Source organism: Lutjanus erythropterus, chromosome 5 (assembly GCF_056507025.1).
Source record: "Lutjanus erythropterus isolate fLutEry1 chromosome 5, fLutEry1.hap2, whole genome shotgun sequence".
Classification (NCBI taxonomy): domain Eukaryota; kingdom Metazoa; phylum Chordata; class Actinopteri; order Lutjaniformes; family Lutjanidae; genus Lutjanus; species Lutjanus erythropterus.
In genome coordinates this window covers 17,506,926-17,532,576 of record NC_139321.1, presented here as the reverse complement: position 1 = coordinate 17,532,576, position 25,651 = coordinate 17,506,926, and the positions used below count along the sequence as shown (strand labels likewise).

The 25,651-nt window shown below is 37.7% G+C and overlaps 2 protein-coding genes across 2 annotated transcripts; both read right to left on the bottom strand.

The window, feature by feature from the left end:
* Positions 1 to 1,959: 1,959 nt before the first annotated feature.
* chic1 (cysteine-rich hydrophobic domain 1) lies at positions 1,960 to 9,815 on the bottom strand. The gene is made up of 6 exons (XM_084718939.1): positions 9,412 to 9,815; positions 7,385 to 7,439; positions 5,413 to 5,568; positions 4,975 to 5,031; positions 4,455 to 4,514; positions 1,960 to 2,973 (listed from the first exon to the last, which is right to left on the bottom strand). The coding sequence occupies exons 1-6, from the start codon at positions 9,672 to 9,674 to the stop codon at positions 2,923 to 2,925; spliced, it is 642 nt and encodes a 213-aa protein (XP_084575065.1). The 5' UTR covers positions 9,675 to 9,815; the 3' UTR covers positions 1,960 to 2,922.
* Positions 9,816 to 11,908: 2,093 nt separating this feature from the next.
* On the bottom strand, positions 11,909 to 15,827 carry cdx4 (caudal type homeobox 4). Its single transcript, XM_084718938.1, has 3 exons — positions 15,118 to 15,827; positions 13,363 to 13,508; positions 11,909 to 12,635 (listed from the first exon to the last, which is right to left on the bottom strand). The coding sequence occupies exons 1-3, from the start codon at positions 15,551 to 15,553 to the stop codon at positions 12,402 to 12,404; spliced, it is 816 nt and encodes a 271-aa protein (XP_084575064.1). The 5' UTR covers positions 15,554 to 15,827; the 3' UTR covers positions 11,909 to 12,401.
* Positions 15,828 to 25,651: the final 9,824 nt, after the last annotated feature.

Here is a 25,651-nt window from a genome sequence, read left to right as displayed (position 1 = left end):
AGATGTCATATCATTTAGTGAATTTGACAGTAAATAATGAAAAGGTTTCAAATGGAAAAAATGGAAGCAGCTGCAAAGAAAAATCAAAATCAACAATTTATTTTCTCTCTCCATAGGGATTAAGTCATCATGACAAACATTTACAAGAAGTGTAACAGGGACAATACTGGGAGGAGGATTTAAAATCTCCTTTGTACAAGAGAACAGATTTCAACCTGTACTTCTTTGTGGTTCACCGACTACTCCAGAGGCACTCTAATACAACGCAATGCAGCAATCTCATGACTAAGGTTCAGGAAAGTAATACTAACACTGGACAGAATGGCTGAAACACAAAGGAACCATCTGCTCAATACGCCGTGTACTTTTAGACGTATGTGCATCTTAACACATCGGGAGGACCGAACACGGCACAGGGAGGAGTACAAAACTAGAAAAATTAATGCAAAGTTGGGATTAAATGATGAGTGGAAAAGCAGAGTTCAAATCATGGTAAAACTCTATAACAACCATCATTAATAAATAGTGTGTTAACAGCAAAGACCAACCGATATTATCAGCCTGATGTCGCCTCATCACAGCCACATCAGCATCGGCATGTCTGCTGTCAGATATGCACTGATATGAAAACTATTTTTAACAGAACATAATGCAGAGAGCATTCTGTGCATATTTGATCATTTTTTTCTTATTTCAAGTTTAACATACAAATACATTTAGCTCTATTTTTGTTTTTTATATATAGTTATTTATAATTGGTAAAAAATACCAGTGAATGTTAAATAATAAATAAATTAATGTTCTGTATTAAGATATTGTCTGACATATCACCATCATAATGTTTTTACTCTCTAATATCAGTATTGGCATCGACTGCAAAAGTCAAGAATCAGTCAGACTCTAATTGATAATTAATTAAACTTCAATTAATAGTGTTTTCACTGTTAAGAAACAATGAAATGACAATTAATTCTCTGCACTAATTATTAGCAATGCAATCATTTATGTTATTTTATCATTAGTTTGAGTAATATAAAATAATTAGTTTCTAAAATATATATTGCATCATAGCTGATAAGAGATTATCACAGTTACATTCTGATGAAATTATTAAACTAATACTTTATTGGTAGATATTGTAACATTTCTTCATACCATATTAAGTTTTTGTTAATGATTATGTATGTAAATGATTTGTAAATCTTTAAGAAATCATTATGTATAAAGATGGACCAGATATTTGTAACACTTTCTTAATGATTAATAATTTGTTTGCAGACCATCTATAAACATGATTTGGATTATTACAAAACCTGATGTATTTATGCACATAACTTATACACATTATGTTAAGTTAATACGTGAATTCATGTAACTAATAGGGCTGCAGATTTCGTGCAGATTCCTTAATCGATTCGATTAATCATTAATAATACATAAGATACAAAACTCACTAACTTTTCCTCATATTAAGTTAATGTTTAAATTTCGTTATTCAGCTGATTCAAATGGCCACACCATAAAAAAACAATTTCATATGAGGCACGTGTACGGCAATTTCTAGTGATTTATTGTTGATTAATACATTTTGAATCTGTTAAAATTTTAATGGCAATTAATTGATTGATGATTATTCATTAATACTCCTTGTAAGTAACACACTTATTTCAACCCAAAGTATCATCTTTTACTAAACCTAACCAAATAGTTTGTGTGCTTTTATTTTGGATTCACTGATCGAGAACATGCTGTTATTATCCGGATGGTTATCGTAAAGTTGCAACTAGTGTTGATAATACTTTGTTACTTAAATTGTTAATAAATACTGTGTAGTGCATAAACAGCATTTGAGTGTTTGTTAACAGTAAAATAACTACTAACTAACTAACTAACTAACTAACTAACTGTCAGTGTCTCATTTCTTAATGATGGTTATTATAAAGTGTTACTCAAATCATTATCTTCCAGCTGCACATCAGAGATGCAACCATCTCCAGTTTTAATGGATGACGTGTCGTCAAATGTCATCTTCATTGGCAAAAACCGCACAGTCACTAGATGAATCTTTATCGTCTGGAATCCTGACGTTCTACTGGGCTCAAGTGCAATAATCAGTCCTAACTCTGGCATCACGTACATTGTAACTATATGGCTTACAAGGTAAACAGGTCCATACAAACTAGAAAGGTACATAGACATCTTTCATTAATCAAAACTATGGTACAGCAATATATTGGCAAAAAAAAAACTAAAGAGCTAAGTAACTTTATGTAAACAATGGTATACCACTGTACAGCTTATCCTAACATGGTATTTACAGGTCAAGTTCTTCTACTAGCTAGTTCCCATGTACAGAGGGTCAAATGTAAAGAGAAAACACAAGGTGATGACGTACACTGTACGTTAGGCAATTTCAACCATCCCATCTACTTGCAAAGAACTAGATTCAAAGAGAGGAAACCCAACAAACAGCATTTAAATCTACAGCCTTGTTGAATTACCCAATGCCCTCCTCCTCCTCCTGTTACATGTAGAGTTATTTTTTATTTCTAAAAAATCATACATAAGGCAAGGATAGTTAAGGAAGGTGGAGGCATCACATTCTTTGCAAGGGATTACTGATATAATAGATGGGATACAGGTTGATGGTTCTTTGGGGTAAATGCACTTTTCGTTTGTCACATGTAACAAAAACACACATCCGAGTGCAACAAAGGGGACATGTCTAGTTCTGTCGGGGAAAAATGTGCAAAATCTGCTCTAAAGCAAAGTGACAGTGTTGCAAATTCTAATGTACAAGGTACTGGGAGATGTACGGGGTCGTCACGAGAGACGGTGCAGACCCTTATTCCAACATACTGTATATACAAGGCACTAAGGATAAGATTCAAGGGCCACACGTCCAGTCTGTTAACAGCCTCCTCAGTCCGGTCGGAATATAGGATATTTGGGTAAGAATTCTATAAGAATGACCTACAGAGAGAAAAAGGCAAAATTAATTATTATTTAGGACAACTGCAAGATGTGTGAACATTACTGTTTTTAATTAGAGCTGAAAATTCACCCTATTTACACATGGTATTAAAATGTGGGCTGTATCTGGACATATTACCTGGATAAGGAAAAACACATGTTCATGCAAAGTGTAGCTGTGATCGAATAAAACCACTTTCATATGGACATGGTACATTATTTTGAATATAAAATATTCAGAATTTTATATGGGTCTTGTAAACAATGTATTAATTAGAATTAAGCATTTTAGCATTTTCCGATCAAGACATGTGGGACATACAAAAATTATCCAGGTTTTAGGAGCATTTTTTTGGACATGCATACAGTGCATTGTGAATATGCATCTCAACTGGGGGTTTAACCGTGGTTTACGACAAAGTCTCTTGCTCTGCTCTGCACGTTGTAAACAATCCAACTAGTCAATAGTTTGCAAGGCTGAGGCAGAGATGCATGCACAAAAAAGCCCACATTTCTGGTTGGAAGGAGAAACACAACTACTTTTAAACATTATGAAAGATGATATGGATATTATATCACTCCATAGGGCATAGCCACAGGGCCATACGCCATTATGTTAATCAGAGTATGCATGGAAATATTAGTGGAATATTCAAGTTAATTAGTCACGTAAACAGCTTAGTATGAATTACCTTTTTTTGAATATTTCAGCTAATAATTCAGAATATTTTGCATGATGTGGGTGTACGTAAAATTTAAAAATTTGCAGCAGCATAAGACTAGAAACTACAGAGTAATAAATATTAAGTGCATAATAGAATAACAATGAAGTAAAATACATTTAGTAAACAAGTAAACTGAAATAAACTGAAATAGAAAAGTAGTAACACAATGGCAAGATCTGTTATCTGAATAACATATGTGGATACAGAAAAAACTAGTCAGTTGACAGACAAAAAAATAATCATCAATGCTTTATTTTATGCATCCTGAGATGTCCTCAGAAATTCTTCAGAAGTTTGCTAGAAAGAAGCTTTTTAACTTAGTATTAAACATACGAGCAAAAGAGACAGAGTTCTGATAAAGTAACCCTGTTTCCAGCAAGGAGATTTTACTTTCTATCCACATAAGGAAGAAATTTTGTGAATTACTTCATCTGGCAAGATGCTAAACTTTTCAATGACTTGTGTGTCTTCTGCCAAAATATCAGATCTTGCAATATAATATCTGCTTGTAGAGATTACTGTGAGGATTTTTTTTCTTTGTCATATATGATAGTAATCTAAATATTTTTCTGTTGGTCAAATAAATTAAGACAACTTATAATGAGCATTTCTCACAACTGTCTGATATTGCATAGATGCTATTGATTGATCAAGTAAATAATCTGCTGATCCCTTGCTAATGATGAAAATCCTAAAATATATAAAGTTACATAATAACTGAATAATTTAAAGTGTTTGTTGTGACAGCTCACTTACGTATTCCATCATATTACTGCTTTCACATTTTCTTTTACTGAGTTTCCAGTGCAGTCCCAGCTGATGAGAGAAGAAAAGACACAGACACAATCAATGACCATTTCTCAACCTCTCAAACAGACACAAAGACACACACACACAGTCACACACACAGACAAAGAAAAATCTGTCTGAGATCTCCCCTTCAGTGTCGGGGGAATTTGGGAGCAGGGCTGTCTGGTCTCGCCGGGGTCAAACTGTGGCCAGACACCCTGAAGAGCTTCCTTTATGCCTTTGCACAGCTACTAGCTGTAATTTGTTGCTGCGAGACAAAACAAAATTAACACGGCATTTTACTGCTGACCTCACGGTCCTCTCAGACCTCGTGCACCAGAAATCTGACTCAAACGGCTTTGAGGGCTCAGAGTTTACAAAACAGATTATTATCCATCACGGTGATACTCAACTTCCACTGCACACTGACACAGACAATTACACACTTTCACACAGGTGCTAATGTGCAATTTGTCGTCTTCCTTACCTTGTGGTATAGCCGGTTATTTTCCCACTCTAACAACTTATGAATAGATCGTCTTGTCTGGTGGAAAACAGAAAACAAAAAATACATTAATGTGAGCAGCAGAACACTCATTACTAACACTTTAACAGGTAACAGTAAACAGCCACGGTGTTAGGATTTACGGACTGGACTCCCAATTTACCAGCTAGTAATTTCCACTTTGCTGTCATTAATTCTGAGTGCCAACACCACCTTTTAAATGACACACCCTTGAGCTTGGGCTGTGCAGCGCAATGTGTCATTTCTACACAGAGCCACTAATTGAACACGAGCTGTTATTACCCTCTACACTTAGACCAATGCAGCTGAATTGCTATATAGCAGCCCCTGAGTAATCAGCGCTGATGTAAGGGAGAGTTAAACTGTCCGACTCGTGTCACAGGAGGTCTGGGAACTTACCCTCTTGTTGAGGCAGATAACAGGCCATAGACTGCAGCCCACTGTACAGCAACAACACAGACAGCCGCAGAGAAGCCACTTCACATTCACGGGCAAGTTCTTCTTCAAACAAGCGTTCACCCTGCTGATGCTGGTTTTGAATTCCTCTGGTGCTACCTAGAAAAAAAGAAGAGAAATGCTGGCTGTGCATGTAGCAACATAAAGTTTCTAGAGGTCTTTGCAATGGGGAAAACTATCAAAAAATTGAAGCAATTGCTAAAGCCTAGTTTCCATCACAGGAACTTTCTCCAGGGACTAGAAACTTTTGGAGGAACTCCACTTTTCCACACTCCATTTTTTCCACCAGAGAGACCGGGGTCTAAACTGAGTTCCAGGGACAGTCTTTTACCCCCCAAAAAAGTACCTTCCAAAAGTACAAGAACTTTGGGGGTGAGGCCTGGGTGGTCAAGTACATTATTTCAGCTACCATTTTTAAAATCTACAGCCACAGACCATTTTTCATTGTGCTTCACAACACATCAACATAGAGTTCCAGAAGAAAGCATACAACAGGAGGACAGACAAAGAAGCCTAGGCCTTATTGAGTATTTATGCTGAGGATGAAATCCAGCAGGAATCATCCTTCTGTTGCACAAATAATTATGCCTGTCCGTCTCTTTATATGGCATCGTTGTTGTATAGTTGCATGTAAATATGGTGTGTAAAAACGGCCAGGGTGGAGACGTGGCCTTGGTTCCTTGAAAAGTAATTCCTGGGACTAAAAGTTAGAGGTACATTGGTTGGGAAAGTGGCTTTAGTTTCTTGAACAGTAGTTCCTGTCACTAAAACTTACAAGTACATTGGGTGGAAAGGTGGCTTTAGTTCCTTGAAAAGTAGTTCCTGGGACTAACTAACTGGGTTACAGGCACTTTGGGTGGAAACATGGCTCAAGTTCCATGGAAAATAGTTCCATGTAGTGTTGTGTGTGTTCCAAGTAGTTCCTGTAAGGAACACTGGATGAAAACATTGCTTTACTTCCTTCTTGAAAAGCAGTTCCTGGGACTAAAAGTTTCGCTTTAAGAGCAGGAGGGAGAGAGACAATTCAAGTGTTTCTAGGTGGTTCTGACATGAAAGATTGTCGCCTAATTGCTCAAAAGAAAACCTGAGCACAAAGATCAAAGAGCTTGAGAAAACCAACAGGTAGATATTTGCAGATGTTGTCCAGAGATGAGATGAGATCTCTAAATACTCTGCCTCTGACTTGCTAACTGGGCTCTAGACTGTTCAAGGCAAGGAGGGACTCAAAGGAGAGATAAGCTCAGTGCCTGTGGCTGCGCCGGCCAAACAACTTGAATGGGATGCTCATTCCTCGCTGAGTCTGTACGCCATAAAACAGGGGTCGTAATCTTTTATGACAGGATGCAAAGGTCTCTTTGCAAACAGCCAAAGACCTCAGAATAAAGCCCAGCAGGGCCTGATCTGCACCCTTCAATCATCATAATTGTGACCTCATCCATCACATGTCACCCTGGGTCACAATACTGAAGGTACTTTTTATTGCCCCACACTTCCCTCGGCCTGCTCTTACCCCTACAGCCTTTTTGTGTTTCTGCGTCCGACCCAGGAAGCTTTCCTTTCTTGTCTGTGGCACAGTCTTCATTTCATTATTTTATCACCTGGAGCTGGACCCTCAAAAGCACTGGGGTCCCCGCCAACCGAGCCCCATATACGGCTTACTCATTTACAGAGCTGGACAGCAGCACATTCAGCCTCTTTTCTATGCACTGTGGCGCGTCAGTTGAAATGCATCTCCGTCAGATGAAAACCACTTGGAGGGGTTTGAATGGGCTGGTTTGGGGAAGTCGGGGCTGTTAAAGGCCCAGAAGAACAACAGAATCACTGTGGCTTTAATTGCTTAATTCTTCCTACTTGGAATTGAACAGAAAGCAGCCTGCAAGACTGAAGTGCAAGAAGATTAAAGAAGCAACTGTACCTTTCCCGTGAGAACAGAGGGAAATTCTGTGTCAAATCTGTTGCTCAGTCCAAACCTGAAAATAAAAACAAACAAAATGTGAGCATTGATATGGTAATAAAAATAAATCTAAAAATAAGTATAAAATCTTCTTTTACTACAAACACATACACATTTTTTAATACAAAAACAATAGGCAGCTACAATAAGAATATGTTGCTGGTTACATGATGAGACATAACATACTTAGTTACAAACTATTTCTTTTATTATTTTTATTATTTTTTCAAAGGTTTAGGTTAAGTGATATTAAAAGGGTGGCATAATAAAAGCTTATTTCTATTGTAGATCTTGATGTAAAGAGAGTACAGATACAGGTTTCCAGGTGAATAAGTGATGTCATATTAACAAAGCAACAAACCAAAACATGTATAATAATACTTATAAATCCTTGTCAGTAAAATCACAAATTGACATTACATTTAAAAAAACAAAAATCTTATTTATAAATATTGGCCACTTCAGTATGGTGTGACTTTCATATCATTGTGTATCACTGCCATTAATGAATTAATTGGGCACATTTATATCTGCATAAATGACATGATAATTTATCAGCTGTTGATGGAAAATTTCTATTATTATTTATTATTCTGATAATGAAATTAGAGCTGATAAATACTGGCCATCATAATATCTGATCTGACAGACTATGACAACAAATTTAATTTGAATTCTTTGTAAAACAGTTCTGTAATTTTTTTTGATCAACTTTACAAGAAAAAATAACTGAGCATTTGAATAGTCAGAACTGCTTGTGGTTTTTGTTGTAATAGTTTGATTTGGTTCAGTCAGAATTATGGAAAAATTAAATCACCCATCTTTGCACACTACATCTTAGCCTTTCTTACCCTCACGTGTGCACAAACTACAGTTTATGTGAACTTCTTTTTGGAGGGAATCGGTTATCAGTGTCTGAAAAAATCTATACTGTGCATCCCTAATTCATATGATCTATCCACAATTATGTGCGTCTTCACAACTTAGGCTTTCTATACTGGTGTGTTCACACACTCATCTTCAAAAGTATCTAAGTGTTGATACTTTTTCAATGCCACATGTTAAAACAATACAATATCAATTGGCTATAGTATCTAAAGTACTGAAACTATGCAATATAGTTAAACTGCACAATGTTCAGTGACTATTTTCTGTATCAAAGTTTAAAATTCTGGTATCATGATAAGCCTTCACTGGATATATTAATAATGTTGGTCTGCTGTTAGCTGTTGGTTTAACATCTTAAAAATGTATCCCTGGTATTTTGCTTTACCAGATAGTTAATAATGGTCACGTGACTTTCCTGAAAGGTTCAATGATATCATTATACCCATGTAACCAGTAACAGTCCCATCAGAATCCAGCATCTACTACTATTGATGACGACAGTGATGAACTTAGCAGATTCTTGTGAATGAAACTGGCTGAACTACTAAATGACGTCATAATTATGGGACTGACGTGCTTTAAGCTTTATGCTGCACTTACCTGAAAAGGGGGGCAACAACCAGCCTCATACATCATAATGTAGCTAAGGAGGAGCTGACATGTAAACAATGATGACACTTGTCTTAGACGTCGATTAAGCTGGTGGCATCGTGTTGACTTAGCAGATAACTTAATAACGCCTGTCTTAACAACACAAGCCTGGTGGTGACGAGTTATTCTGCTCGGTAATAACGTTAGAGTCACAGGCTCATAGCTAAAACGCTACATCACAAGTAAACTTGCCGATCACTGAAGATCGGTTGCTACTCTACCACTGTTGTGTTGCCATGGCGACATAGAACTATTAACGTTCGATTATGTCGTAATAATGTCGGGGAAACCATGTATCCCCTTGACAAACATATGGCTAACTGTTATTAGTTGTTGTGTTTGGCGTTAGCATAGCGGGCTAGCATGAGCTAACAGGCTCCGGATGAAGACAAGCACAACAACAAAGCGACACTGGGACAGACAGCAGCGACACACACGGCTCCGCTTACACTGTGATGTGCCCGGCCCCTCGCATTACCACGGGCTCCGGACAGTATCTGGGCAAGTGTTCCTCACTCACTACGTGCTCATCCTCTTCGTCTTCCAACTCATAAATGGTATCAAAGTCCGCCATGTTGTCGGGTAGTAAGACGCTCATGACGTCTCCTGCGGGGCCGAGCACGGACGCACGGACGGGCGCGCACGGAGGCTGAGACTGAGGAGAGATCATCGCCCCTGCGTGTTCAGAGGGACCGCAGCTGGGCATTATCATCAATAAAACCACCGTTAAAAGACACGTGACAGATGTGGAGTACTAGACTCTAACAGACCCATAAAATATTGAATGTTTGCTATTATAACTTCTGGTATTTACCTAGGGATAATTAATTGATTAATTAAGTTCTTCAGACAAGGAAAATCAAATGAGGAAAATAAAAAAAGGACAATACATCACTATAGTACATTCTATGTTGGTGTAAGATTTTGCCAGTTCTATTGAGGATTATGGGACAAGAGTATAGTGACTGATTTTATCCAAATGTGCACATTTTTTTATTTAATGTTGGTCTCTAAATTAGCTTTATAAGCTTTAGTAGAATCGACACTGAAGTCTGCAGCATGGTGCTGTAAAGTCTCTTCCTTCTTCTTTTTTTTTTTTTTTTTAGGTTTTCTTGGTCAAAGTCAGGAAAAGTCCTGTTCCCAAAATAGCCAGTCTGGCCACATGACAGTTAACATGTCACCTAAACAAATTACACATCAACAAGCCTGAACCTTCCTCAAAACAGTTGAGTAAACGGTCACGATTTATTGCTGATCATACCTACTTGCACTTTGGGAAATTGCAGTGGTCTGATTCACTGAATATGACAGAAATCTCTGTTCACAGTTCTGTTTGATTATTTTGGTCATCATTTTGTCCAAATCTTATACCCATAAAATCAACATTCATAAGCAAAAAGACAAACTTTTCAGAGCTACATACAATATACAACAAAAAAAAAAAGCTGTTACAATCGTATAACCACCACAATCTTTGCAGGATATCTATCTATCTATCTATCTATCTATCTATCTATCTATCTATCTATCTATCTATCTATCTATCTATCTATCTATCTATTTATTAATATTCAAGTCTTCAACTAAAAATGTTGGTCCCCCTGGCATGTTTCTGATTGAACCCATCTGATTTGTTATCTGTATCTGTTTCTGTTGTTAAAATGCTTTGAACCTGCCTCAGTTCACACACAGTCACACATACAGTCCAATGCATTGACTAAAACATTTTTTGTATCTTATTAGATGTAAATTCCTTTATAATGAATGCAACATGAAAGTGCACCTGCAAACTATTTAATATATGTTAAATAACCAAGATGTGACATCGGTCAAGTGTTAAATAGAGCAGGAAAAACTGACCCCCATAATTTTAATTGCTTTAGTCATTTGTAGACACAAAGGCCAACTGGTTGGTCTTAAATTCAGGCAGTTTTAGATATAAATAACCACAAACCGGCCTTGCATTTTGGCCAGAATAAAGACACAAAGTCTGTTTATTTTGCTGCAAGATGATTCAGTTAATTCATGATGGAAATGAGCTCGTCATTAGTCCAAATTTGAAGTAGATTCATTAAGGTATATCACTATTAGAGACAGACAGATATAAATGTCAGCTGATATTATTAGCCTAATACTGACATAGCACACCTATATTGGTCTATATTGGTATCTGAATGCTGCTGTTGTTTTATTTAATTTAATGTTATAGGTAGTATTTATTTGATTCTATTTCTTAATTCAAGTTGTTCCACTTGTGTTTTTTATTTATTATTTATAATTACTAAAAATACGGTAAACATACAGTGCCCTATAATTTTGAATTTTATACATATAAATAACAAATATCAGCTGATATATCAATTTGGATTTTTTTTTTTTACTCCCTGATCTCAGTAAAAAATCCAGTATCAGCAGGGCTCTAATCACCATGCCCATAAACCCTGTCCAAACATTTTTCTCTTGTGATAGGTCTCTATGCTGACTAACATCCAATTTCCCCTTTTAAATTCCTCTTAAATAGCTTTTAGGTTGATCTTATTTAACACTGACTGATCATCATGATTCAGCTCTAGATTGAGGCTGTGACGTTTAAACTTAAGTGAAATTTTAACAAAAGATTTTTGACGGCTTCACAACTACAAGAAATGGAAATATTCTAGATCTCTGTCTTGTGTGTTATTGTATCCACATTTCCCTAAAAAAAATTCAGCCTGACATATCCAATATCTTTAGAGACTTTAGTATCTTAAATTTTCAAAATAGAGACCTTTTGAATTTGCTGCTCAGACTGTCACTCCAACAGGTATTAAGAGGTTAAAAAGTCATCATTCTTGCCTGTTTTGCACCATCTTTGTAACTTAACATTTTTTGTAAAACGTGATGCAATGGTTATCCAGACTTAACAAAAATCCAAAATTCGTGATTAAATAACAGAAATACCAGGTGTACTGCAAAAAACAACATTTTATTTACATTTTGAGCTTTGCCATAAAACGACCCGTATCATTAAAATTGTGCTGAAAAACGTGTGTAAATGATTTGTCAAGTCAAAGCACTTTGTCCAGAGTTTGGACTGACACGAGCTACATACAATCCAGTGTGAAACTTCGTTAAAAATGTCCCTGAATTCACATTTTATTCACATACACTTCATCGCATACAAAATGATATTTATATCTTATTAACTCACAAACAATTTAAAGCCTTTAAAGTTTGAAACACGTCGATTTTTTCGTTTTTTCTTTTCAATTCCCACGTAATTAGAACTATTCTATAAAAAGCAATATTTGAAGAGCCTCCGTTCAGCATTTCGTTGCTATAAATCAAATCTTTGTCCGCAGCTGCTTTGTGCTTCAGGACAGAGTTCAGCTCAGGTGTCCTGTCAGCGTGTCGGAGTGCTCAGGTTTGTGTTGGATGATGGTCCAGAGGGTGAGCTGCTTCACTGAGTCACAGTCACTTGCTGTATATTCCTGATTGATGGCAAGGTGTTCATGCCCTGAGGAGGGTACAGAGAGCCGTGGATGTCTGTGGGACTGAGAGAGCCTGGCACCGGCAGAGGGCTCACCGAACCCGGGTCACTGTGCACAGACCCCCCGCTGCCGTCAGACTGACCCAGCTTCTTCTTGATCAGCTTCCTCTCTTTGGCTCTGCGGTTCTGGAACCAGATTTTCACCTGAAAAAACACAAAGAATAGGAAATTAAGTAAACACTCTTAATGCATGAGCTAGCTATGACTTAGCCCTTAGATAATAAAATAAAATAAAATAAAAAGATAATCCTATATAGATTTTTTTTTTTTTTTTAAATGTGAACATCACATATATATTCTGGGGTCTAAGATACCCCCTATGTAATATCAGTGCCAGCCCTTTGATAAGATAAGCTTTATCAAAAGATGTTTAAAAAAAATCACTATAATACACATTAAACTGATTTTTATTTTTATTTTGTTTTTGGATGTGAGCTATTTAAATGAATCGCCATGTCATTTTATACTAAAATAGAATTAAATAAAATGCTTAAAACAAATGGATAAGACATTAAAAATAATAATAAACAATAATAAATATTCATCCATGATTACATTTGTTATATATATATATATTTTTTTGCTGTTATTTCATATTGATAAAATAATGAATTAATTAGAAAATAAAGGCAATATATCAAGGCTTTATGTAAATATAACCAAGGCAAATGTATTTCCTGTGCCGAGAGCTAACATAATACTTCGATGATAATTTTGACATCTTGTAAGTTTAAAAAAGCCTACATTTCTATGTGGTGTCCATGACTGCTCAACACAGGCTGTATATACATGACATATTTTGTAAATAACTTATTTAATCTGTCTGATGAAAATAAACCAGATACACCTATTTATTTTAAAATAGTCCTACCTGTCTTTCCGACAGGCCGAGGTTGACGGCCAGTTCAGATTTCCTCCTGATGGTGATGTATCTGTTGAAATGAAACTCCTTCTCCAGCTCCAGTCTCTGATGGTCTGTGTAAACTACCCTGTATTTCTCCTTCGTTCTTGTCTTACCTGTAAAAAACAAAAACAAAAAAAACAACAACACAGCATTAAGATTGTGGTTTTCTTTCTTTCTTTCTTTCTTTCTTTCTTTTTTTTAAATCCACCGTGTGGTTGAACTGGAAGATTTGCACACAGAGAGCAGCAGGCTGCATGCCAGGACGGGCCTATCTGCACATAACATCTTTATTAGCTGCTTTAAATCCACATCTCTCTTCTTTGTCTACTGATAGGCAAATTGAGCCTTTTTATGTTGCTTTGATGACAACTGTAGTACAATGAATTTCAAACAGATCCTCCACTGACAAGTTAGAAAGAAACACGCGACACGAAAGATAAGGAAAGCATGTAACTGTTGCATTTCATTTCGCGTAAAATGCCTCCAGACAGCAGCAGGGTTAATCTGACAAATTTACAGGCTTGTTAAAGGGGTGCATGTTAACTTAGTGTATTAAAGCTTGAAAACAAATGGCTTAAGATCACAAGTATCATTTGTAACAATGCGATGGTCATATTCCTTCAATATACTGTAAGGTAAATTCATTTAAGGAATATAAGCTATTGTAACATACAGAGCTGTTTTACTCTTGGCCCTCATAATAAAAAAAAATCTGTTTGAAAGTGTAATTTGCGCTACTGTAAAGGCCCACAGCTCGTACTGGAGACACTGGCTGTGAAAAGCGTCACTCTATCCTGCAATATAACTCTGTGAGAGGAAGGGAAGGTTGGTGCATATCAAAGTGAAGAGGTGTTGAAAGCAAAGGGCCACCGCCTGGATATGACGGATAACACTCCAAACACCAAACAATGTGACAGGGAAGTCGAGCTCACATCTCCAGGAATCATGACATTAACATCACAACTGGGCCTGGCGCCGATTCCTCCTCACACCTTTTTCTTTTCTTTCTTTCTTTCTTTTTTTTTTATTTACACCACAGAGGAGAAAGAATAAGTAGACTGAACTGTTTGCCGTCAGTCCATTTTCACATCAAAATTATGAGATTTGGAAATGAGTGATGGGGTGATTCTTTCCGCTGCAATTTATTATTATTATTTAATATAAGCCCATGATTATGGCTATTAATGTGGAATAAATGTGGGCAACCCGCAAAAGGCAAGTGTCAAAAGACCAGAGTTTTCTTCCTGTTCTTTCAATTCTTTCTATTTCTGATGAGTTTTTATGCACTTTCTTCTTTTGACACCTTGTCCAACAATATGTTTGACCAGTTGATACTTTGCCCTTGTTTTTTAAATAAACGAATTCAGTAGGGGGTTGTATTTTAAATGACATGAAGTGCCAGAAAACATATTTAAAATGTGTGAGTAAAATCCTGTTGAACTAGTGGAAAATTTTTGAGTGCGCAAATACTTAAGATTCTTACGCACTATTTTTGGCATTTTGTCCAACAATAAGATCGCCCTGTTTGTGTTTAGCCCGTTTTTAATTAATAACATTCGTTTAAGATTGAATTTTAAATGGAACTGCCAAAAAAAAAAAAAAAAAAAAAAATGTTTGCGTAAAATGTTGTGGGACTTGCAAACTCTGTGCGCAAAAACCTAAAGGTTTTAGAAATTACAGAATGACACAATTTTGGCACCACGTTTAAGACGATGCACTCACCTGTAGAAGATGATTGCGCAGTTTTGCTCATCCACTGGAATGAATTGCGTCTTTCTCTGTCAGGAGAAAGTTGTGCAACAGTAACGTTGTCCGGCGGCGGCTGTAACACCGCAGAACCTGGAGGATGCATGTGACTGTATTCAGATGAGCAGTATGGAACCTGTCCGGGAGAGGAGTTGTTCATGGGTGTAGGAATAGTATTAGGGGGTCCCAGACTGTATGCACCCCAGTCCTCCCGTGGAGCGCCATATGAAGGCCCCCAACTCCCCGCAGACTGTGCGTGCGTATCCATGTTTGGCACATGATGGTATCCAGTAAAGTCTGGGTACTGTGGTGTAGAAACAAAGTTCTGTGGAGGCAGATTGATGGCAGATCTTCTTACTGGCCCCTGGTGATACATGCCGCTTTCTTTATCCAGAAGGTATCCCACATACATGATTTGTACAAAACACAATTAAATACAATAAAATCAGCAAACAGGATGATGTGGCCTGTTTCAAGGCGACATTGTTGCCCTGAAACTGTTAAAAAACAATCCTTCTGCTGTTTATGTAGTCCAAATGGGTTCCCAGTGTGAAATGCGCCGTAGTTCCAGTCTGTCTCCAGTCTCACATGATGTGTCTCTGTTGACAAGATGGTAAAGGTATACTAAGGCCTGCCTGACGTCAGCCGACTCCTCAACTCTTAAAGATTTGCATTCAAATGAGAGTGACCGGTGCTGCCGGCCCAGCTGTCCCCTCACGGCCTGTCCTGTAGCGCGTCATCACCTGACAGCGGACCTATCCTGAACATGAATTCTCCCCTCCATGAATAAATTAACACGGCGGCCTATCAGCTACATAGGCTGCAATAAATCGAGGAAACACGTCCACAAACGCACCAAGTAAAAAGGCCTGTGCGTAATTACGCGCAGATCTAGCCTATTTAATTATATAGGACTTGTTGGTGGCATTCACTTTCTAGTGACAATTAATTGAGTTACAGTTTACTATGACAAGATAAAAACAGTTTCAGCGTTTTATCTGTCCAAAGTAAATCCAAAACTTGTTTAAAAATTCTTTTTGAAATCTGTACTCATGGGAATTCACCAGTTCCCAACCACGCTTCACGCGTAAATCCCGTTGTATTTGTTAAGATATTCACTTGCAAACGAGGTGCAAAGTATGAGAGACTTTCTCTTGAAGCAAGCCGGACCTTTAGTATTCCGTGTTCACACCTCAAGGTCGCACTTCACAGCTAATTCCGGTTACAAGGAAACTCCAGCAACCCCCTCTGTGTGACAAACAGCGGCCCTCCACACATCAGTCACCGCTGAAAATACACTGAATTTATTTTTTCTGTGATTAGAGAACGAACTGTTCCACTTATTTCTTTAAAAATTGTGTTGCCACTTACTCTGCTGCAAACAATACATGCAGCTAAACGGGTCAATTACATCAATGAAACAAACTATGAGAGTAAACCTGAAAATGTTTCTGACATGTTTAGGAATGAATGCACAAAGCAACGTGTGCGTCTGTATTAACCACAGTTGGATAATATACATTTTTAGGAGCACATGTACCTGTATATTTTGTAATTTCTTTGCATTTTTCTCATTAATGAGGCAGGTGTCTGAGGGCCTGTTTAACAGAGCGGGCTAATTGGCTTGTCTAAAAGTCCAGTGCACAGTCATAAATGCTGATGGAGCATCTGTTTATTGACCACAAAATATTTATGAGACAGTCTAATAGAGTTGGCCTCTGACAGTCCACGGTCAGTCTCCTCTCCGATTTGTGCACAGCTCAGCTGCCTGGATTTTTAGCGGCTTTAGCAGAGACTTTTAACGGTGGTACAGTGTCAAGCTGTCACAATGCTGCCTAAACAAATATGATATGCATAAACTGATGCCTTTCTTCTGAAAGAAACCCACATATTTGTGTCACTCATGCACAAAGGCCCAAGTAGTGAGGAGACAGGTCAGGCCTTTTTGAGAAGAACAAACCTATTAAATCACTTCACATGGAGTTACATATTTATTGATTTTAAGAATATGTCCAGCAGCTAAACGACATTTGTTTTAGGGCCGTCATTTTTCATCCACGTCAGACTGGATTACATTACAATTCTGTTTGCACTGAGGTCCATCTGTTCTGCCTGTAGACTGACTTACTCAATGCTGCCCTCTTGTGGATTTCTGCAGAACTAGAGCTTCTGAAATTCACAGGTTCTCTCATTCGCTCTGGCACATTCTTGACTGAGATTTTTTTTTTTTGAAAATGATTAATTGAAATCTCTGAATAATTAGTTCGTTGTTCACAACAGATTTATGAAAAAAATCTCATTCATCCATTCTCTCAATTAATTCAAGCAAATTTCACCTCTTGGCACAGGTGTGCAAAAAAATTAGTAAAATTGTCTACAATTGACCACTTACACACTAAATAAACTATTTGTCTTAAGTTAGTTTTAAGTCAGTTTCTAGGCTGCCTTAAAATTTTAAGCTGACTGATTGTCATAGACCAAGCAGTGAGGCAAAGAGGAGAACAGGAATTTGTTGAAAAGAGGGTTTTTATTTACCCCAAAAATGCAAAACAGTATAAACCAGGAACTTAATAACTAGGCCTATAAAAGAGGTCAACAGAATATAACTATACTCAAAATGCTAGCAACAAAACAAGGTGTTAACTGAACAAACTGACCTAACAAAATTAAACATGAGGGAACATATATATACACCAGCTTGGCCAAACCAACTAACCCCCCCCCCCCCCCCCTTAGGACTCTCTGGAACTGCGAGAGAGGTAGTCAGCTGTGATGTTGTCCTTGCCTAGGATGTGCTGGATGTTGAAGTGGAATGGTTGAAGTGCCAGGTACCACCAGGTGATCCTCCCATTTGTGTCTTTCATCCTTTCTATCCACTGAAGAGCTTTGTGGTCTGTCTCCAGGATGAATTCTCTACCAAGGAGGTAGTACCAGAAGGAGTCAAGGGCCCACTTGATAGCCAGTGCCTCTTTTTCCACCGTTAAATACCGGACCTCTGGGGGGAACAATTTCCAGCTGATGTAGGCAACTGGATGGTGGTTGCCCGGTGGTCCCTGGAGCAGCACAGCCCCCAGGCCCCTGTCAGAAGCATCAGTTTGCAGAATGAAAAGTTCAAAGTTTGGACTGTATAGAACAGGTTTCTTACTCAATGACTCAATGTCTCTAGCTGCTTGGGGAACCACTAGTTGCAACACTGACCCTTGTTCACAGTAGAGTATGCCATTTCACAGAATATACCCATCTCTGTTGAAGTCCAGCTCAGCTCCCAGCTCCTTCTCCTTTGCTTTCTGAAAGAGAGATACTACAGATGGATCAGTTTTTTGCATCTCACTGATGTTGTCCAGCACTTTAAATCCTAGTGGTAACTCTGGCTCCATGTCGTTTTGTGGTTTCACAACTGTATGTTAAAATTTCTCCTGCCTTCTCTGACTGCGAGTTTTGCGAGACTTCCCAGGTGTGGTATCCAACTCGTCATTGTAGAAGGGTAGGGCACTGAGAGTCTCAGAGTATTCACCAGATTCTTTTGCCTGTGCTCTGGTGACCACAACATAACTCTTTTGGCCTTGGTCAGATTCCAACAAATCAAACAGTACTGGAAGGTCTCGTCCTAGCACAGCAGGAAAAGGTAAGTTATCAACAACTCCAATGTTCAACAGGTAAGTTAGCCCATCTGTTATGTACAGGTCAGCTGTTGAATAGCTTTTCTCATCTCCATGCACACAATAGGTATAGTGTCTCTGGTGCCGATTACATTTGGAGGTACAAATTGCCTGTGCACGAGAGTCTGATCACTCCCTGAATCAAGTAGGGCCTTAAGAGTCATTCCATTTACTTCAATGTTTGTCATTTTAATAGACTGGTCTTTCTTTAACTCAAGTTTGACATGAGTGCGTGGAACAAAGCACATTTGTGTCATCTTGGAGGAGTTTTTAGGGCACATGGGCTTCGTGTGGCCTTCTACTTCACAAAGATAACAAATCGGCTTTTTACCAGAATACTTCAATGGTCGGCTAGCTGGCTGGTTCTCCCCCATGGGGGGCTTACCCGCACCGGTTGCTGGGCCCTGTTGGTACTGTTGGGCTGGTTTGCGGTTGTCCTTTGTTGTTCTCCATGAGTTGTAGCTCCATGGTTGTCCCTTCCTCCAGGCAGCCACGAAGACATTAGCCAGCTTAGCAGCCTCCAGTGCTGATTCTGGATCATGCTCTCAGATCCAGACCTGAAGCTCAGGGGACAACATTCTCAAATATTGTTCTAATATGATCATTTCACCAATTTCCTGGATTGTTTTACCTTTTGGTTGGATCCACTTCCCATACTGTTCCTTAAGCCTTGCATACAACTCCTTGGGGCTCTCATCAGGGTTGACCTCTAGGGAGCGGAATCTTTGTCTGTAGGTCCCAGGGTTAATGTCATACTTAGAAAGAATGGCAAATTTTACCTGGTCATAGTCAAGGGAGTCATCAATGTCCATATGCACATATGCACTTCTAGCTTTGCCCGTTAGCAGTGGGATCAAATGAAAGACCTAATCTGATTTCTGCCATCGGCATGCTACAGCAATGCATTCAAATGTGATAAAATGTTCAATGTCATCATTATCAGTCAATTTTTCCAATCTGGGCTCATAGTGTGTATGAGACTGACCTGCAGGGGCCATGATTGGGTTGGCGGGCTCAGCTTGGGCCTGAGGAGGGTGCATGGTAGATGACTGAACCTCTGAATGGATCAGTGTCTGCTAACAGAGGATCTGGCACTGGAGATGTTCAGGTCTGAACTGCTAACTGCAAAAGCTGAAACTGATGTTGAAGCACTTTAAAACGCTGTTCTTGTCTTGCAGTTACCTCATTCTGCTTTGCCTCTTGGGCCTCCTGTTGCTCCATGTGAGTCTGAAGAATGGCCACCACATCTGACAGAGTTGGCTCCCGACCTTCACCCTCAATGCTCTCTACCACTCAAGAAGCTCCATTTTCCTCCTCTTCACTAGCTTGCCTCTCCTGGACACCTGTCAGGCTTGCAGGCCCTTCTGGTCGCCTTCCACTTTTTCCTCCTCAATTCATTTGTCTTTTTTATGCCGGGGGGCAGCAAAAAGAGGGGAGGCGTGGGGGGGGGGGTCAGAAAACTGAAGAAAAAGGGAAAAAAAATCCTGTTTCCTCCACTGGATGATCGCACCACCGCCACCAATTGTCAGGGACCAAGCAGTGACGCAAAAAGGAGAACAGGAATTTGTTGAAAAGAGGGTATTTATTTACAAAAAAATTCCGAACGATATAAACCAGGAACTTAATAATTAGGCCTACAAAAGAGGTCAACGGAATACAACTACACTCAAAATGACAGCAAAAAAAACAAGGCGCTAACCGAACAAACTGACCAAACAAACTGAAACATGAGGGAACATATATACCGGCTTGGCCAAACCAACTAACACAAAAGGGGAAAACAAAATGGGTATCCACTAAAACTAATACACGGGAAAAACTAACTAAACCCAAACCCCCCTCTGACATGGCTGGAGATGGTACGGCCTGATGAGCTGGCCACAGGATTTAACAGGTTCCACCCCTTGGCCACACCTTTTGCTTGTCCAGGAGGAAACCACCCCAACCAGCATGGTAACTCAAAAGAAGACAAAGAAAAATGATTAGTACAACAGAAAATTACTAAATTTAACCTTACAGTGTGAAAATGTGAGCACTCCATTTAAACAGTGTAAAGCTAAAGGAAAATAAAGAAATTATAACTCAAATAAACTGTAGTGTGGACCTGAATTGTTTGGGGTGTGGCTGACTGCAAATTAAATTAACATGTGCATTGAACAAAGAAGTGGGGTGAGTGTGTGCATGGTTTTACCCTCAACTGTCCATTTGTGTGGCCTTGGCCATCACACTGATTCTTAAAAAACAAGGTCAGGAAATTTTGTAATGATTCAAAACAAATAAACTTTTATGGTCAAATAAATTTGATATTAATTCAGCTTTACGTAAGAAAACATGTTCTGTGAGCTGTAAGATATTAAGTTGAACCAACAACTCTTCAGTCACAGTGACAAACATTTATAACATTTAACAAAGAATATAACTGATTAACTTTTAATGAACTAATTCATCATGATTTCCAGCATTTTCATTATTGTGAAAACAAACAACCATGACTTATCTTAAAGTGTATTAGAGACACACGGGAAGTTTTCAACATATATGTTTCCTTCAAACTTTAAAAAAATAAGGGTCTCAGGAAAGTTTTAACTCTCAAACAGTGCATGCTGGGAAGTCTTCTAATAAGCTGATCATGTTTCTTTAGAAACTCAATTTAATGAGTTTATTGAACTCTGTTCAGTAAATTCATTCAACTCATTGCAGATCAAAAGACTTCAAGTTAGAAGAACTCATGTTTATAAGTGCTGAAGGTTTCTGAAAAGAAAAAAAAAAAAAAGTTTACTTTAACTTCAATAAATAAAACTTAAACTTAAGTTAATGAGAAAATATTAAGGTGATTCTACTAAACTCCTATGTAATTTTTCACAGTGCACATGGCTCGCTGATCAGAGCTGATGAGTTCATTCTCAGTGAAACTGTCAAACTCTTCTTGAAAATAAATATTCTTTCATGATTTCAGCCATTATGTGCAAAATGATGACTTCGGTTACCAAAATCTGTCAGACAAACATATATCTATGAATTGAAATGTCTGTGATGTGATGACAAACTGGCAAATGAGCTGCCAGCTGACAGTAATGACTTCACATGGATATCGTTTTGTGGTATATTTTCTGTTCACCATTTATGACTTTATATGATCAAAGGCGAATTTCCTATTTACAGTACATGTAACACATTACTAGACAAATACATTTACTGTGTACAAACAAATGTGCATCTCCTTTTCCTATGTGCTACAGTATTGTACAGTGTTGACTTTTCCTGTTAAACTTTTACCCACTGTTAATCTGAACCTAAAATGCTCAGCGTGAGACACAACAGCATTCAGGTGGACACACCTGTCATTCTTGTATAGTACAGTAAGCAGTCAGCGTCAACACAAAAGTAGAACAAAACAGAGATTTGTATGAGTATTTATTTATTTTTTTTTTTTTACATTGCTGTATTGGTGTTTTAATCGAAGTAAAGGATCTGAATACTTCTTCCATCACTGATTCGGTGAAGGTAAAATAAAGAAGGCATTCACTTGCCAGCAATATGTGAAGTGTCAGAATTAGCACCACCATTAAGAGCTGCAACATTAAAGTAATGTACACACCAATGCATCAGTAATTATTATGAAATCTGACATTCTGGTCTAATGCACTGCAGTTTCTGACCATGAAAACTTTTATTTTACTTTTAAATACTTATTAAACTTGTATTTTTTTATACTATTGCAACTTAAAATGCTCCGTTTTGTGTAGATCACTAAATGTTAAAATAGGAGGAACATTCTTGTTTAGATTTTTTTCTCCCTTTTCTTTATTTTGGATTATATAATTGAGTTTAACTGCATATTATGAATATTAAAGGCTGCATGTCATGGTGCTAAAAATTAAAATAAAATACTGTGAGGAAAAAAAGGAAGTTGGACATTTTGCATAATAACTACTTTTACTTTTCACCTATTTTAATGCTCATGCTTTTATGTTCAAATATTTCTACACTGTAGTATTGCTACTTTTCCTGAACTAAAGCAACTGAGTACTTTTTTCACCACTGCTGCCCACTCCCCCAATCATTTACCACAAGAGGGCAGCCTCCACCAAAAAAAGAACATTTAATGATGCACACCATGTTGTCCACAGGTGAATACATTCCTAATGAGAAGTTACTGTAATAATCTCATAAAACGTAAGTTCAAGGGTGAAAATAAGTTTACAACCTGCAGCTCCACTGATTTTACATCAGGAAGGAACATCCTATTATGTTCATTCTCAGCTGCATTTTCAGGCACCTTTAATTGAAGTTTGTATGAGTGTAAAAATGAAAAAGAACCCCCTAAGTTACCATCAGTTACAGAAATTTTGCGTTCAGTAGTTTTTATTGTTGATTTTTTCAAACAGAGCAAAACAAAACATCAGTTACATCATAAACATACATGTAATAACTGAGAGACGATGTTTCTTGCAACACCAGCGTGTACGTGATGCAGCTCTGTACTTGTAGCAGTGACATGTCATCAGGTGACACTTATTAAATGAATGAGCGTGTCAGATCTTTTGTTCGAGATATCACATGCACATGACGCAGGGCGTGCACACAGCTGTGATTCAGAACACTTTGTCATCATGGCTGAGGTAATAAAGCGCCGCAGTCGTTCTGTCTGACGGATTCATTGCAGTCACAAGAACAGACTTGTTCAAAGATACAGATTCAAGTGATTCAAGTTCTCAGAATTTCTGCTTCAGTAAAAGTATTAATAGTAACGTGTAGAAATACTGTTTTACAAGCAAAAGTCCTGCATACAAAAGTAACTATTAGCACTATCATCATGCAGTATGGGCCATTTCAGAACAATGTTTCTTATATTATCAAGTCAAGTCAAGTTAGATCTTATTTTCATATCTCAAAATCACAAATCTCAATTTTCCTCAGGGGATTTTACAGTCTGTGCAATGCAAGACACCACCTATAAACCTTCCCCCAAAAACAGATGGACAGACACGCACTAGGTCTCTGGTGTGCAGAATGTGGATTATAATTACTGCTGAATTGATGTATTCATCACATTACACACCACAAACTAACTAAATTTACTTTATATAGTGGAGCAAAGAATAGAGTATTTGCTTCTGGATATAGTTGAGTAGAATCAGAATATGGCTTATTGCCAAGTAGACTTTATTCAGTCACATATATCAGTCAGCTGATATTATTGCCCCATGTTGACCTGTCACAGCTGTATCAGTCTATATCGGAATTATTATATGTTGTCTGAAAAGAAAACTTTTTTTCACAGAACATAATAATATGTTTTTCATTTGTGTTTTTGTTTATTCATCAAAAATACTACAAAAAGTTTACTGTTTCACTGATCTGATATCATTTTGGACAATGAATTTTATTGTTAAACTGTAAAAATATTCTGCCTTTATTGCATATCTTTGTCACAAGTGTTTGATAAGCACATTTGAGGGGTCATTGTAACTTCAGCCAATATATCAATATCTGAATTTTCTTACTTACTTCTTCTTCTTACTTTTTTTAGCTGTCCCAAAAGTCTAGTATTGGTCGGGCCTTAGTTTTCACACTATTAACATATTAACATATTGCATAACAATAAACATAATAAGTAGAAAAACATAAAGAAAGATAAAAAGAAAGTATTGCAAGTCAAAAAGTATAATAGAACATATTAAATTGGTTATTCAATATAATATTATTTAAAAAATATATACACCATATATTATTTACAGAAAATGAAAAAGCAGTACAGTGTTGAGCAGGAATGTGCAAAATATTTATCTATGTAAAAGATCACAGTGCAGTATGAGAATATTTTATGTATAAAGTAGCAGAAAATATAAATATTCAAGAATTACTCATTCATCAGTTCTTATACTAACTGATTAAGTAATGGCATTTATTTACCAAATATCGGTGCAATCTTTTTTGTAACTCAGATTTTTACAGTAAATTCCTTGTGTGGTCCTTCTGAATGAAGCACAGTAAATACACTCCATGAGCACATTCACTAGAAGGCGCAGTTGAGTTAGCTTTGTGCTCCTGTGTCTGGTCTCAAGACTGCTCTGTTGATCACTGATAGACAGAATATAGAACTTTAAGATAGACAGACAGATAGATAGATAGATTATTTGTCTCAGTCCTGAAATATGTCTGTTAAGTTTGAGTTTTTTCCTCCTCACAGTCTGTGAAGCTGCACAGATGTACAGCTCAATATACTCAAGCTTACAGAGGTGCATTACAAAAGACTGACGGGGTGACTGTGATGGTATCCAGGATGTTTTGAAGGGTCATGATTGGTTCTCTGGCTCAGTTTCGACTCCACTGTAATCCCAATTCGATAGTAAAACTTTTGCCTTAAAAAAGCACAATCCTGACATTCTCTCTTGTCAGTACAGCAGAGTTACAATCACACTGACTAACATTTACATGTTTTAATCAAAGACTTTTCATTTTGCAGCTCAACCTTTCATTTAGAGTGATGAGAGCGATCGGTTTTATGTTTCTGTGTCATTAAAATTACTTGCATTTGCATTCTTACATCCTACAACATGTGGTGATGAAGTGCAGAACAGTCAGTGTCTCAGTCAGTGTTGGCAAATGTGCAAACACTGAAAGGACTTGTAGTATCAAACGTCCCGACTTTCTTTCCCCTGAGCTCAGCACAGTGTGTATGTGACTGTCAGTGGTGAAGCAGCCCAAGAATTCAGTTTGTTGCATAACTTCACTGATGTTATTGAAGTGGTCACGCCGTTTCTCTGCAGGACGAGAGGTAAAACAAGACCATCTGCTACTATTTTTAGAGAAACGGCCTGCATGGCTGACACACAGGCACCAACCCT